Genomic DNA, 17,118 nt, shown 5'->3' with positions numbered 1-17,118 from the left:
TACCTTCCTTCCAACACTCTCAAAAGCAACCCCACTTTTTTGGGATCTGAGGTGGTTTATTGTCCCAACTGATGGACTCTTGGGGGACTAAACAGTGAGATGAAGTTAACTGAACCTGAGAAGTTGGTTAGGAGAATGACTCTCCAATTTTTACAGTGCTTTCTGAAAGAAACTCAGTCCTCCCAAACCCAGACCTCAGATCACAGCCCCCCCCCCCCCCCCCGCCCCATCCAGTGCAACACAGGAAGAGCCTTGAAGCTCCTTTCTGTGGAACTCTGAATAGGGGAAAGTCAGCTCTGGGAATAGAGCAGCTGCTGATCTCCCTGTAAGAGAACATTCCTTTCACTTGATGTATTTGCTTTAAGAATTGTCTGCTCTCCTCTGGGGAAAATGACATACTACTCACCTTGGCTGGGAAGAAGCAGGATGCAAAAAGTCCCTGAGTGTTGGTGTAGATTTCCTCTCCCCTTTCGTCCAGACTGGAAAAAACCCTGACATCCCCTCCTCTTCCCCCATCCAATCTCTAGACAAACATTCTAGGACGCAGCAATCTGATATGATGTATTTATATTTACATGGTAAATTTTAAAGCAATAACTACATTGATCAAACATATTAGAAACCATAAAAAAAGTTAAGAACTAAAATGTACATCATACACGTGTATATATATTTTTTTACACAGAGGTAAAAAGGCTTGTTATAAAAAAATCAATACAACAGGTTTTGACTTTTAGGATACAGGTACATAATGAATTATGCTTCAGGCACTTTAATTGGTAAATGTGAGCAAATAGCTTGGGGTGGGTGGGAGAACCTTCACAACAATGACAAAAAAATTTTGGTTAACATTTTGTTACCACAGGTATAAAAATAAAATCTGAATAGTTTCTCTCTCTCTGATGATTGAAGTCAGTATTGCAAAGCTGACTGGGAAAGTACCACACACTGTTCAGCTACAGTGTGGAGAGTAGGGAGAGATATTTACAAAAGTCCCCAAGGGGTCTGTCTTTGGGCCCTTTTACACTGTCTTCAGAAACCAAAAAGAGCACGTGTAGTGGGAGCTGTGAGGGTCAGCTCCTAGGGTGCTGAAGGGGAAGCAGGGCCAAGGAAGATTTCAACGACAGGTAACAGAGGAGGAAGATCCCATATACAAAGAGGCTGCTTTGGAGCATGTCTTCTTACTGAAATAAATAGGAGCACTTAAACTGGGATCTGACCAGAAACTTGGGTTAGTGTTTGTTGTGCTTTGTAGAGACTGAGACCTTCCAGAGATTCACAGAGTTAATGAATACACCGGCTCTCACGGGAGCCTTAGGAGGCTGGTTTGATGCTTGACAGAGTTGCTAACCAAGATTGGTCATTTGCCACTGGGGACAGCAGATATCTTTTCTGATTCTACAGAATCAGACAAATCTTGCTCCGAGCCCCCTTTCCATCTAGAAGGCTTAAACCAGGAACTGCTATGAATTGAGCATTTGATGACTCTAGGTCAAAAGCACACTGGGTATGGTTTTCTGTTGTTGATAGTTTTACTCCAAGCACTGTAATCAACTCCCCGAGAACTGGAAGAAAGCAAAACATTCCCAAAAAGGTTAATCGTGGCAAACACTTTTCCAATGTAATTGGCAAAAAGAAGAGAAATCCTTTCCTTGAAGACGATGTCCATGTGCAATAAGGAGGGAGGGGCGGATCAGGCCATGCACTCAACTGGCAACTGACTGCAGAAAGAAATTATGGCAGGAAGAGCAGTGCCAGTGTTGATGGACATACCTACCCCTAACGGCCTTGGAACAGTTCTGATTGTACTATGCTAGTTACCGCTAATTGCTCTACATTTTTCATTTTTTTCTTATTTCAATAAAAAAATTATTTGGCTATTCCTTGTAATAAGTTAGAAAAATACTCTTTTCCCCAGCTAATTACAAGCCTGGTACATAGAGAGAAGACATTTTTTTTTTTAAGGACAAGTCTGTTGGAAACATCTGCACACTCCTAATGATAACATCAAGACCGGCTGCTGAGTCAAGGGAGAAAGACACTTAGGCATCGGGAAGTTTTTGTATTTTACATATGGCCTTATTTTTTTTTTTCAAGTACAAATTTGGAATTTGATGATGTGGAAGTGATTAGGAAATGCAAAAACAAAACAAAATCTCAAGCTTTGTGATGGTTAAAATTTTTCCCTCTATACAGTTAATATAAAGTTTACTTTGAAAAAGTTTCTGGTTTCATTCACCACAACCTTAGTGTTTCTCTAAAATCCTAGTGGATCTTGACAACTGCTTTTTGTGTCTGCCCTGGATACCTATTGTCCATTTGCAGAACAATGAGCGAAATAGGGATTATTTGGAGGTTAGTGTTTTACTCTAAGATGGAGAACTTGAGGGAGGAATGTGATCATTTGATTCCCCTCCTAGAATCATAATATTGTAGAATTCTGGAGAGGGAATTCAGCTGGATCAGCCCCCTAATTTTATAGACAAGGAATTTGAGGCCCACTGAGGGTGAAGCGACATAGATCACTAAGTTAGAGTGGGATAAAATCTTAAGTCATTCTGGTCCAACCCCCTCATTTCATTTGGTACATGAGGAAGCTGATGCTGAGACAAGTGAAGTGTCTTGCCCAACGTCACGTAGGCTGTAAGTGGGAGAGCCAGAATTCGAAGCCAGGTCCTTGGATTTCAAACCCAGTGGCCTTTCCATTGAACCGCACAAGGTCACACCCGACTTTTTTTTTTTTCTGGGGCTTGGGACTGCAACCCAAGTCCACTGTCTTTTCCACTATATCATACTGCCTCCCTTTTTAAAACTTAAATCTTTTAAATGCTATTTTTGTAACTATTTGGGTAGCTCATAGAAACTTTAAGTTGTTTCTCCAGCATTAGCTGGAAATACATGGAGTTTGAGGACTCCTCCTGATGTTAAGGCTTATTTCTCATTGTCTTTGCATGAATGGATGTGTTCCATTAGTGAATAATTTAAATGCATTTTTTTTTTGCAAAAGAAATGATGACGGACTGAAAACAGAAACTGCAGTTTACATGATGTAAGAAATTTGGCTTTAGAATGGTCACGGCAATATCATGTTGTGGTACACGCTAGCACACCTTCTATACACATAATAACTGACTGCAGGTTAAAATACTTCTGGTGGGATTTCATCATTCTCACTTATTTTGGTAGGTATCCCGTATCTGCTGGGTACAGGTGGTTTGTCAAGGCAAGCTTAACAAGATACAGTCTTGAGATGCTCTTCCAAAAACCCCAAACCAAAAAAATTCCCTGCAAATCAACAGTTCAGACAGTAGTCTCCTTCCTTTTGAAGTGGAAAGTTGGAAGGAGGGAAGGGTTGGGGAGGGTAGCGACGGGGAATATAAACATGTACAAGACAATCATTGGATTACAGATTATTAATAATACAATAGTCTATGCCAAAGGTTAATTTCATTACAACACTGGGGGTAGGGTGTATGTGTGTGTGTCTGTGTGAACAATTAAGAGTGGCTGGCTGGAGCTCATGGGGCGAAACCATCAGATGGGTTCCCCAGGCTGGAATGATGTCTCCAGGAACAGCAGGGCTAGGGCAAAGAGGCTCCCATTTCAGGGGTATCAGCCCCTGTCAATGGTAAGGAGAGAGGGAGATGGAGCAACAGGCTATTGTCTTCATCCAGCTGCTTTGTGTTTCCCACCACAGCACCTACACATTACCCCACAGTTGTAGCAGCCTCGGAGGGGCAGGTAACAGCACATACAGGGGGCCAGGAAGGACAAAGCGATGAGGGCCATCCACCGGAGGCAAAACTTTTCATCGCTGGTGTCACACGAACAAGGGTCCGTATAGTCTCCCTCGGGGTCGGACATACAATGGTAGAGCATGCTGTCTGCACACCACATACAGCTGACCCGGCGGATGCAAGTTCTGATGGGGTCAGGGGCATCCTGACACTGACCCCTTCGGTTTTCCTCATGGTTGAACATGTCTCTACAGTACACGCATCGTGACCGTTCCCCATCCTCCTTCCGCCGTCGAGACTTGCCTCGGTGGGGCTGAGTCTTAATCACGCTCCCTCCACCCCCTCCTTTGGGGTCATCCCCCATGTCGAAGTCCGAATGGTCCACATATGGGTAGGTGTAGTCATGCTTGGAGGCATCACCCTTGGTGGCGAAGCGCACGTAGGAGTCGACATCCTCTGATGTGTCCATGTATTTGCCCCTCACAGGAGCATGCCGATAATCCTCATACCCCGTTATCCAGATCTTCTCCCGAGGGTTGATGCGGACGATCTCCTCCTCATCGTCTGGGAAACTGACCTGTCGGTACGGTCTTGGGATGGACTGCTCGAGAACAGGGTGGGAGACACACAAATGGGATTTATTTAATATCAGTGACCAATGAAAATTAAGACTGTCTCTTGATGCACCTGGCATTCCTCCTTTCCCGCCCTTCCCAAAGCATGCTGGTCAAAGGCATTTGTTTGAAGAACTCATTTAATAAATATTTCTTGAGTGCCTACTATGTACAAAGCACTATGCTATCTCACCGTAGGAGAGTAACAACAACAACAAAAAGTACTAGTCCTTGCCCTCAAAAACCTTAAAATCTAGCTGGGAAGGTAAGCCAAAAGGATATGACAATAAAAGGCTTTTAAGAACAGCCTAGGACAACAGAAGAGAGAGTAATAGCTTATCAGCGATCATCAAATTAACTGCACAGATATAATTGCTGGAATAATTCACTGGCATGAGAAGTCAGTCAAGCACTTAGTATGTTCTAGGCACTGTGCTGAGCCCCGGGGAAGAGAAAAGCACACACAGTCTCTGCTCTCCTCACTTAAGGCCAGGGTGACCCAGGGACAGAGATCAAAGGCAGACTGAGTTCACAGGAGTCCTGCCCTCATCTATAGTCTTTTGGACAGGATCACAGAATGCTAGAGGGCCGGAAGGAAGGGAAAGTATGTGTTAGGCACCTACTGTGTGCCAGGCATCTGTCAAACGGGGAGGCTGGAATAGACTAGATTACCTCTTCCAACTGTCCTTCCCAGGTGTTTTGAAATTTTAATAACTCAGGATATAAGTATAATAGAAATAATCTATTAAAAAAATAAAGTATGTTTATTGGCTTTTAGGACAACACCATGACAGGACTGCATATGATGAGGGGAAAACATGGCGTAATGATAACTAGCTTCTGGAACCAGAGGATCTATCTAGGTTCAATTTCTCTACCTGACAACTTACTATCGGAAGGACCTTGGTTGGGCAAGTCTCTGAATACCGCACCTCCCTTTGTCTCAAGTTTCTTCACCTGTAAAGTACTTGGACTTAATGGCCTCTGAGGTGCTTTTGCGCTCTAGAGCTATGATCTTGATGATTCTTGTTTCAGTCTCTGTGACAAATGAAATGATCGTCACAGACAAAAATGGTAAGTTAAGTCCTGTGGTGAGAAGGGAATCTACATAAGCAGTAAAAAGGAAACTTTACTATATTATTACCAGAAAAAAAAACCCAGGTTATTTCTATTTTAAATCTCCAAATGAAAAAAAAACAACCAATCACAGAAAGTCTTTATGAAGACAACGTCAGCCAGCCTCATCATCCACTTAGAGACGTCTTGCAGAGTAGTGGGGAGATGGCTTTTGTTGTTGTTGAGTCATTTCAGTCGTGTTCGACTCTCTATGACCCCATTTGGGGTTTCCTTGGGGTTTGTCATTTCCTTCTCCAGCTCTTTTTTAATGATGAGGAAACTAGGGCAAAGAGGGTTAAGTAACTTGCCCAAGGTCACACAACAAGTAAGTGTCTGAGGCTGCGTTTGAACTCAGGTCCTCCTGACTCCAGGGCCAATGCTCTATCCACTGAGCTACCAAGCTGCTTTACATGATTTTGTTTATAGATTTCTTTCCTTATTCCCCTGTGAACATCATATAGCTGTAAGATAATAGGATTAAGGATATGGTCTAAAGCCATGAAACCAAGTGGAGCTAACTGGATTAAATGTGGTGCAGAGCCACTAAAGTCTGTGGGCTTCCTTGACACTCTTCTTGAATGAGGGGAGCCCAAAGCTATATAAATACTTGTTCAGTCTTGGAAGTAGGTTTACTTAGGTTGGGGTAGCAGAGAGTTAAGTTTGAGACTACCTTACCTCCTCCATCTTTCCAGATACTATTTCCCTCCCCCCTAGTCTGTGTCCAGATACAGAACTACGCCCATGCTCTAAGCCATCCCTAGCGTTCTTGGAATAAGAAGCATGGATTTAGTTTTTAAATGAAACTGATCCCAGGCATCCTTTTAGATGATGGTATTAACACTTAACACAGAACAGGAAAAAACCTCCCACTTATCCTTGACGACAAACATTAGTCAGCGCCTGCTCTATATATGTTAGTCACACAGGATACAAAGAGGTATAAGACATGGCCTGTGTCCACAAGACACTTAAAAGTCTAGTTGGGGCGACAGGATACGTGCATAAAAAGAGTCATTAGCAGTGATACAAGGCGGCAGTGGAGCAGATAAAGGGAACAATAAGAATTCGGAGAAAGGAGGAAGGGAAGGATCACTGTAGAGTGGTCTAGTCAAAGAAAACTTCATGGAAAAGGCAGGATATGAGTATGGCCTTGAAGTCAACATGTATTTATTAAGTACTACTATGCAGCAAGTACCTATGTTAAGTACAAGGGATATGAAGAAAGGCAAGAAATAGCTGCTTCTCTCAAGAAGCTCACGCCAATGAATGAGGAAAGGTCATGAAAATGATGAATGCAACTCACTTGTTCAAGTTGATAGTGGTCAGCGCTATATTGGTCATGGATATGGCCCAAGGTATATATACTCCGGTGTTCACAGGACATGGGAGAAGAGATTGTCCGGGTGGGTGGCTCCCTCTTTTGAGAAGAATTAGAAGAACTGTCTGTAGCTGTCTGTATTAAGAGGGAAAGAAATGTTAACTCGTGCTATGGGATAAGAAAAGAAAGAAAGAAAGAAAGTAATGTTAAATCACACTGGCAAAAAACTGTTTTTGTTTCAAATAAACACTTCCTCCTGATTACTTGATAGTGGCATTAGCTTCTGAATGTTGCATATTTCCTGGTTTGGTTTTCCCAAATCATGGGCTTTATCCTGGGAGAAGTAGCAAGATTTGCTGAAGGACTAGGTTGTCACAGTATGAAGTGGAGCTCAACAGTGTCAACCACCACAGCTCCCTACAAGGCCTTGGGGAAAATGAAGTTTATATTCTTTTTTTTTAATTTAAAAAAAAAAAGGAACAGTGATGACTGGTGGTTATTTTAGTTGTTAGAAAATAAATATGTACTGAATGAAAAAAAAATCTAAATTTGTGTTCGATTTTTGCTAGAGAAACTCTTAAAAATGAGGATTCTTCTAGGGTGTTACATACAGGCACTGATTTTGTAGGAAGCAGTTTTGGGTATTAGATGGCTATTACCATAGAGCTGAATGAACACTACTATTCTTTGGACAAGAGTCACTCATTCATACAGTATTTCTTGAGTGCCTATTACATACAAGGTGACAACTCAAGTTCTCTCTAGCTGTGGGGCTAGATTTGCTCTGAGACATTCATACATTCTAATTTAGTCATTCTTATTAGAATATATGCAAAATAACTGGCCAGGATTAGGGGCAGTCAGTGTCCATAGGATAAAGAAGAGCTAACCAGATTATAAGGAAACTGAACTCATGACCACAGCCTTATCCACAGTAACCAGACCACAGATTTGGATAACTTATCCCCCCACCCCCACCCCCATTTCAGGAGCCTAATAAAGAGTTTGCAGTGATTTAAATAGAGATACAATACATGGCAAAAAATCTCTCTGAAATCATCTCCTGCTTTTCTATTTTCTATCTCTCTTCTTCATTTTAGAAAAGAGGATTTTGGGGAAAAGCTTATTAGAATTTTCTTTGTGAAAATCGTATTTTAAAAAACCAACTCATTCTCATTAATAAATTTATTTTTTTTAATTTTTAGTTTAAAACACTCAGTTCCACAAGTTTTTAGGTTCCAAATTTTCTCTCCCTCCCTCTCCTCCCCTCTTCCCCCCCAAGACGGCATGTAATCCAATGTAGGTTCTACATATACCTTCACATTGAATTTATTTACGTAATAGTAAAATTGTAAAGAGGAATTATAACCAGTGGAATGAATCATGAGAAAGAAGGACCAGAATCAAAAAAGAAGGGAAAAAAATGGGAGCAAATACTATGCTTCCATCTGCATTCAGGCTCCATAATTCTTTCTCTGGATGTGCATAGCCTTTTCCATCATGAGTCTTTTGGACCTGTCTTTGAACCTTGCACTGATGAGAGGAGCCAAGTCTATCAAAGTTAGTCCTTACAGATAGCGTGTGTCTGTAATAGTGTAACTGCATAGGCAGAGGGAACCCCGAGATGAAGAAATTCCCTCTCCTAATGCAGTTCAGTACCTTTCTGTAAATCACACTTTTTGCATGTTGCCTGGTGCATTGTGAGAGGCTGACTGGCTGAGTGATCTGCCTAGTATGTACTAGAGTCCGGACTAGAACTCATCCTTTTGACTTTGAGGCCAGCTCTTTAAATGCTACTCCATGCTGATAAATAAATGTCAGGCATTCTTATTAATAATACTACATGTAGGGGGCAGAGCCAAGATGGTGGCTGGAAAGCAGGGACTAGTGTGAGCTCCCCGCCAAGTCCCTTCAAAAACCTATAAAAAATGGCTCTGAACCAATTCTAGCACTGCAGAACCCACAAAATAGCAGAGGAAAGCAGGGTTCCAGCACAGGACAGCCTGGATGGTTGCTGGGTGAGGTCTTTCACGCAGGGAGCTGGGAGCGAAGCAGAGCAGAGCAGAGCTCAGCGTGGGCCATGCGGACAAACCAGACCAGGAGTCGGGTGGAGTGGGCCCTAGTGCCCTGAATCAGTGAGCTGTGGCGGTTGCCAGACTTTTCAACCCACAAACATCAAAGACAACAGAGAAGAACTGCAGAGCCCACAAAATAGCAGAGGGAAGCAGGGCTCTAGCCCAGGACAGCCTGGATGGTCTCTGGGTAAGGTCTATCCTGCACGGAGCTGGGAGTGGTGCGGAGCAGAGCCCAGCATGGGCGGCGCGGACCAACCAGATCAGGAGCTGGGCGAAGCGTGCCCTAGTGCCCTGAATCAGTGAGCTGTAGCAGTTACCGGACTTCTCAACCCACAAACACCAAGGACAACAGAGAAGGTTAGTGGGAAAAGCTGCTGGGGACAGGGGGATAGAGTTTGCGGTGCAGTCACTGCCCCGGGGGCAGCGGAGGTGGGGCAGCTACAGAACTACAACTGCAGTTGCTTCTGGCCCCAGGCCCACCTGGTGGGAGGAATTAAGTGGTGGATCAGAGCAGGACTGAAGAGCCTGATGAAGATCTAAGTCCAGTCTGGGTTGGGGGTTCTTGGGGAAGGAGGAGTGCTGGTGTGGCAGAGCTGGTGCATCCCCCCAAGCTTGGAACATAGAACTCTTTACTCTACAAGCAGTCATACCCTGCTGAAAAACTCAAGGGACAAGTAAGTTGGCTGGGAACATGGCCAGGCAGTGAAAACGCACCCAGATTCAGTCTCAGACTTTGGAATCTTTCTTTGGTGACAAAGAAGACCAAAACATACAGCCAGAAGAAAGTCAACAAAGTTCAAGAGCCTACACCAAAAGCCTCCAAGAAAAACATGAACTGGTCTCAGGGCATGGAAGAGCTCAAAAAGGATTTGGAAAAGCAAGTAAGAGAAGTAGAGGAAAAATTGGGAAGGGAAATGAGAAGGATGTGAGAAAACTATGAAAAACAAGTCAATGACTTGCTAAAGGAGACCCCAAAAAATACTGAAAAATATACTGAAGAAAACACCACCTTAAAAAATAGACTAACTCAAATGGCAAAAGAGCTGCAAAAAGCCAATGAGGAGAAGAATGCCTTGAAAGGCAGAATTAGCCAAATGGAAAAGGAGGTCCAAAAGACCACTGAAGAAAATACCACCTTCAAAATGAGATTGGAGCAAGTGGAAGCTAGTGACTTTATGAGAAATCAAGAAATTAAAAAACAGAACCAAAGGAATGAAAAAATGGAAGACAATGTGAAATATCTCATTGGCACTGACCTGGAAAATAGATCCAGAAGAGATAATTTAAAAATTATTGGACTACCTGAAAGCCATGATCAAAAAAAGAGCCTAGATATCATCTTTCAAGAAATTATCAAGCAGAACTACCCTGATATTCTAGAGCCACAGGGCAAAATGGAAATTGAAAGAATCCACTGATCGCCTCCTCAAATAGATCCCAAAAAGAAATCTCCTAGGAATATTGTCACCAAATTCCAGAGCTCCCAGGTTAAGGAGAAAATACTGCAAGCAGCCAGAAAGAAACAATTTGAGTATGGTGGAAACAATCAGAATAACCCAAGATCTAGCAGCTTCTACTTTAAGAGATCTAAGGGCTTGGAATACGATATTCCAGAGGTCAATGGAGCTAGGATTAAAACCAAGAATCACCTACCCAGCAAAACTGAGTATCATGCTCCAAGGCAAAATATTACTTTTCAATAAAATAGAGGACTTTTAAGCTTTCTCAGTGAAAAGTCCAGAGCTGAATAGAAAATCTGACTTTCAAACAGAAGAATCAAGAGAAGCATGAAAAGGTTATCAAGAAAAAGAAATTGCAAGGGACTTACTAAAGGTGAACTGTTTTGTTGACATTCCTACATGGAAAGATGATGCGTATGATTCATGAGACCTCAGTATTAGGGTAGCTGAAGGGAATATGCATGTATATATGTATATGTAATATGTGTTTATATATATATGTATATGTGTGCATGTATGTATATATGTATGTGAGTATACACACACACATACATATATATTATATGTATATATATATATATATATATATATATATATATATATATGGAGAGAGAGAGAGAGAGAGAGAGAGAGAGAGAGAGAGAGAGAGAGAGAGAGAGAGAGCAGGCACAGGGTGAGTTGAAGATGAAGGGAAGATATCTAAAAGAAATAAAATCAAATTAAGGGATGAGAGAGGAAGATAGGGAGAGATAGAATGGGGTAGATTATCTCGCATAAAAGTGGCAAGCAAAAGCAGTTCTGTAGGAAGAGAAGAAAAGGTAGGTGAGAGGGGATGAGTGAATCTTGCTCTCATCAGATCTGACCTGAAGAGGGAATACCATACATACTCAGTTAGGCATCTTACCCCACAGGAAAGAAGGAGGAAGAAGATAAAAAAAAGGGGGGGATGATAGAAGGGAGGGCAGATGGGGGTGGAGGTAATCAAAAACAAACACTTTTGAAAAGGGACAGGGTCAAGGGAGAAAATTCAATAAAGGGGGATAGGTTAGGAAGAAGCAAAATGTAGTTAGTCTTTCACAACATGAGTATTGTGGAAGGGTTATACATAATGATACGCATGTGGCCCATGTTGAATTGCTTGAGTTCTTAGGGAGGGAATCTGGAACTCAAAGTTTTAAAAATAGATGTTCAAAAACAAAAAAAAAGTTTTTGCATGCAACTAGAAAATAAGATACACAGGCAATGGGGTGTAGAAATTTATCTTGCCCTACAAGAAAGGAAGGGAAAAGGGGATGGGAAGGGAGTGGGGTGACAGAAGGGAGGGCTGACTGGGGAACAGGGCAACCAGAATATATGCTATCTTGGAGTGGGGGGGGAGGGTAGAAATGGGGAGAAAATTTGTAATTCAATCTCTTGTGAAAATCAATGCTGAAAACTAAATATATTAAATAAAAAAAATTAAAAAAATACTACTATATGTATTCAGTGTAAACTAGACTTTGATCCTAAGATTTTCTATTCCATGGAGACTCCCAGAATACTTCAGCCAGCAATCTCCACCTCTCCAAAGTGAGTTTGTATGATTCATTGAATCCAAGATGTAGAATTAGAAGGTGGCCCTGAGAGATCATTTATTTAGCCCACCTCTCATTTTGCAGACATGGAAATTGGGGATTTAAGTGACCTGCTGAAGCAAAGTCACAAAATCACATAGCAAGTAAAACAGTGACATGGAATAGACATTAGATGCTAGTTAGGTCTCCCCCACACCAATTTTACAGAGGCCCAGAGGATTAAAGAGATGTTCCCAAAAGTCATACCGATAGTGGCAAAGGTATTGTTTGACTTTAGGCCCACAGATTCTAAATAATGCATTCTTCCCATCATTACACTTTGATGGCTGGAGGTGGAGGAAGGCCATGGCTCAGATGAAATAGAGGCAGGACTCGCCTAGTTACGATTAAAGTCAAGAATAGCACTTAAGAGAGTTGGAAATTAAATAATTTTGTGTAAAATCGTAATATTAAATTGTGCCCTGGCCACTGAGCAAAACCAGCTCTGCTGAGAATCACAATGGAATCTGTGATCAGCAGGTTCTAAGTTTTACTTTATGAGAAGAAAATTAAGTGAATTATGGGGACAAAAATAAATAGGAGGGTAAATGTGTGTGGGGATTGTCAATAGCTGCCACATATAAAGGAACTGATGATACTGCAAGTACCCACAAATCTCTACAAGCTGCAGAGACAGACATTTTTTAATATAATCTCAGTTAGAGGGAACCTCAGATGCCACCTAATGCAACCCACGGCCAAATCGAAATTCCCTCTGCAAAATACCTGATGATCAGTGTACTTTGCTGGGTACTAAGACAGAAGTAAAAAAAAAAGTTTAGTTAAAATAATTTTTTAAAAAAGACCACTAATTTTTTTGGTGCCTTGTTTGAAGTAAATCTGTAACTCACCTCTTGATTCTTGGGACTCAGTTTTTGAAAAATCCCCCACTCACCCTCACCCCCAAAACAAGCATTTGGTTTTTTTTTCTCCCTTCGCCTTCCCTGGACCAACACAACAACAACAGCAACAACTTGGTAAATGAACATATATATGTTCAAGCAAAGCAAATTGGTTGTGTTTGAGTCTATGAAAACAGGCATGATATCTGGCAAACCCCAAATCAAGTATATGGAAAAAAAAACTAGTTTTTTAAAAAATTAAAATAATACATACTTAAATTTGAATAAAAATAAATAAAATAATAAAAAATTTAAAAATTTATTACAAGTAAACATAACACCACTTTGTCTAATTCTAATAGTAACAATTCTAACAGTTATAAAGTGGGATTCAGACCCACTTTAAAGTGATACAGATGATGAGAGCAGGAACCATTTCACTACTGTCACTGTATTCCTTTGTATGCCTGGCATATACTAGATGCACATTAAATGCTTTAAAAAAAACCCTGAGTTGAAAAATAAAGCAATATGGATTAATTTGGGTATAAATTCATAGAATCACAGGTCTTAACTTACAGCTAGAATGGACCTTAGAGACCATCTAATATAAACTCCCTTCAATTTTATAGATGTATAAACTAAGGCCCAGAGAGGGTAAAGACTCTTGCTTAAGGTTATACCATCAATAATTACATAGAAGAGCTATATTTTAAGCTAAGTCCCCAGAGTTCAAATGAAGCGTTTTCTTTCTGTATGGTGCAGAGATGATTATGCACCTGAATTTACACAAATTCAAACGTTAAGGGTGGTTGAGGTGTTTATTTAACCAAAAGCACAGGATTCCTTAGAAGTCCACTTTACATACTACATGACGTCGATCATTTGCCTGTTCTCATACTGACAAACCTTTGTGTGACTTGTAGCTAAGATGAATAACACCTAGAATTCTACTGCAAGCAAAAATAGATAAAGTATTATACCTAGGATGCACCTTAATTATGGATTAGGGCATCAGCCAAAGGAAGCTTTCCACTCTCTTTCTTCCCTCTATCCCCCAAATAACCCAGTTCTGGCTATTTTTACTGCACAGTGTCAATACAGGATTTCACTCTTAGAATTCTCACAGAATCAAATGACTACTACTTCAAACTCCTCATTTTATACATGAAGAAACTAAGGCTTGAGAAGTTAAGTGACTTAGTCTCGATTTCAAGCCAGAGCAGGTACCAGAAATCAAATCTCTTGTTTCCCAGGCCAAGTCTTTCTCTTACAATGTTGCTTCTATGTTCGTCATTTTCAATTTGTAAGGCGGCCATGAGAGACAGGATGTGTCAGAAGTTGAAACTTATTTACAATCCATAATACCAGGCAAGTCTTCCAAAAGGGTGGGTGTGAATTGCACAACTGAAAGAATGAACGTATAAGGTCATAGTGTGGGAAGGAAAACCACATTTTCACCCTTTCACCCATTACTTTATCTCTTCTAAGTTCTCCCTGGGGGCACCAAAGGGAAGATGCAGTTCTGTGGCATGGCCTATGGAAGAAGCCACATGGATCTACTGTAAGAAAGCCTGGACTAGTCAGCCAGCCAGCAGCAGGGATTAGGCATCTGCTAACAGGAGGACTGGTTTGGTGGAAAATTATTCCAAGTACAGTCATGTTATACACCTAGAGTGCCCCCTCTCTTTTTAAAACTCAGAAACACTGAAAAGGACAGTCATTAAGTACTAACACATGATCTGTATCCACAATCAGTCCGACAAAGGATCTCCTCCAATTTTGAAATGATTCAAGGTCAAATTCTCCTTTTTTCTGGGATTGTTCCAAGGAACATATATGGTCACAAAAGCTCTGCCAAAGTACTAACCAATGTCTTTAATCCTCCCCATTCTGATTAGATCTAGTGTTGATGATAAGAAGCATTTTGGGGAGTGAGGTAGGGGGAGGGGAGATGACGGATGGCATATGATTATTGGGAAAAAACTTCAAAGCAGTTGGATGTAACAAGGCTTAGTTTCCATCTGAGTCAGTAGCTTTTGTTCCTGGGTTTGACCAAGATCTAGTAGGAAGATCCCCAATTAAAAAAAAAAAGCCCTGATTAAGAAATTTTAAACCTATGGACCAAGGTGATTTTAAAAAAATGACAAAATAGAAGACTTTGTTGTATTACAAACCTGAGTGGTAGGCAAACTATAGGGCTAATAATTATAAAGTTGAAATTTCTTCCTTTCAGAAACTCCTACAGAGTAGGATAGTAGCTGAGATAGAGTTGGGCTTGGGAATCAGAAAAACCTGGGTTAAAGACCTCAGGCACTAGCTCTGTGACCTTGGGCATGTCATTTAACCTCTCTGGGTCTTAGTTTCCTCATATGTAAAAAGGGGTTGGACTCCATAGCTTCTAAAGTCTCTTCTAGCTCTTATAACCCCATGATCAATGATCTTATGGAGTACATTGACCTTGGAGTCTAGCCTAGCAAGGTTTCAGTCTATACATTACCACTTGTTGGGCAATTCTAGTTAAAACACAAATTCTGTGAGTCTCAATTTCCCTAGATATAACAAGGGAATAGTTTTATCTGTAATACCCACATATGTTTCTGGGTTAATATAAGGAAGGTTCACTATAAAACCCAAAGTGTTAGATAATGATGTGGTTTATTTAATTTCCGGACATGTTCAACATATAACCATCAATACAGCCTACATTTTCTATTCTGGCTGGAAAATTCAGCCAACTTTTTCATCCCAAGCAAGCTTCTGCCTCAGTTTAAATGATAGTAAGGCCTGTATAGCCTAGGTCACTCCTGTGTAGGGTTGCATACATAATTTTCCTACCCAGAATGGACATGGTTAGGCTTTTCTTTTCCTTTCTTAACTATCTGTTAGAGAAAAATCAAGTGCTATATTTAATAATTCAGTAAAAGGGTGCTTTAATGGACTGAGAAAGACAAGAAGGGCCGTGTTAGACAGTATCCAAATTCCTGCCCATTACAGGAATGCCCTCTACACCCTTTCAGACCAATGTTCATCCAGTCCATGCTAAACATTTTCAACAAATTTTCACAAATCAGGCTGAAGAGTTAAAGCCACTACCATCTCCTTCCCATCAGCCCCATCCTAACGACAACAATAACAAAAAAAGATACAGATGGACAAACTAAACCCATGAAACAAAAAGAAGAGGGGTTATTTTGTATGGAGAATTAGTGATGTTCAAGATAAAAATCACAAGAGGAATAGCCATATGTAAGGCAGGCCAGAGCTGGACTTGTAGTCAGGAGACGTGGGTTTAAATTCTACCTCTGAAGTATACTAGTTCTGGAAATTCTGAGCAATCAATTTTCTCCCAATTTCTTAATCTACAAAATGGGGATCATACTTGAAATATTTACTGCATTGAGTTGTTGCTAAGAAATTGCTTTGTAAACCTTAAATTAATAAAAACATAATAGCTCCTAGCATTCTCACAATGTTTTACGGTTTGCAAAATGTTTACAAATGTTATCTCATTTGATTCTTCTAATGACCCTGTGATGTATGTGCTATTACTTTCCCTATTTTATAGATGAGAAAACTAAGGTTGGGAAAGGCATGAACCTATTAAGTGTCTAAGGGTCTGAAGTAGCATTCGAACTCAGGTCTTCTTGATTCTAAGTCCTGTGTTCTAACCACCATGACACTCAATAGATTGATTTTTATATAAATGTAGGTTATTATTATTACTATTATGTGACTCTAAAGATAAAAAAACATCCAAGTACACTCTTAGAGGACCAACGGATTGGACGATCATGAAGGCATCTTTCAGCTTTAATATCTGGTGAGAGTATGGAGCTCACTCAGCTATTCAATTTACCAATCTCTTTCAGTCTCTAGAACTTTGACAAATAAATGGTGTAGAGTAGATAGAGCACCAGGCCTGGAGTTAGGAAGACCTGAGTTCAAATCTGGCCTCAGACACTGACCAGCTGTGTGACCCTGGGCAAGTTACTTTTCCTTGTTTGCCTTGGTTTCCTCATTTGTCAAATGAGCTGGAGAAGGAAATGGCAAACCACTCCAGTATCTTTGCCAAGAAAACCACAAATATGATCACAGAGAGTTGGATCTTACTGAAATGACTAAACAGCCACTTGATTCTCCTATCTGTCCAACTGTTTTCCTCAAGTCTCTTCTGTAGTTCTTTGTCCATGTCACCATTAGTGGGCAGTGTCCTACAAGGCTCTGTCCTGTCCCTTTCTTTTTTCTGGATCTAAACTGCTGAATTTGGGGATCTCATCAGCTGTCACAGGTTCAATGATCACCTCTATGCCAATGATTCTCAGATCTGTATAGCTAGGCCA

At 40.8% G+C, this 17,118-nt stretch overlaps 1 protein-coding gene across 1 annotated transcript in view; it reads right to left on the bottom strand.

Annotated features, from left to right (window-relative positions):
• Positions 1 to 550: 550 nt before the first annotated feature.
• Positions 551 to 17,118, bottom strand: part of SPRED2 (sprouty related EVH1 domain containing 2) — a 174,951-nt gene continuing 158,383 nt past the window's right edge. The window contains exons 5-6 of the mRNA XM_036751316.1: positions 6,771 to 6,920; positions 551 to 4,338 (exon numbers count right to left, since the gene is read on the bottom strand). Coding sequence (XP_036607211.1) covers positions 3,667 to 4,338; positions 6,771 to 6,920 — 822 coding nt within the window. The 3' untranslated portion in view covers positions 551 to 3,666. The remainder of the gene's footprint in view (positions 4,339 to 6,770; positions 6,921 to 17,118) is intronic.

Source organism: Trichosurus vulpecula, chromosome 3 (assembly GCF_011100635.1).
Source record: "Trichosurus vulpecula isolate mTriVul1 chromosome 3, mTriVul1.pri, whole genome shotgun sequence".
In the NCBI taxonomy this organism is placed as follows: domain Eukaryota; kingdom Metazoa; phylum Chordata; class Mammalia; order Diprotodontia; family Phalangeridae; genus Trichosurus; species Trichosurus vulpecula.
Note: the sequence above shows the minus strand (reverse complement) of the source record. Positions and strands in the feature narration are given on the sequence as shown.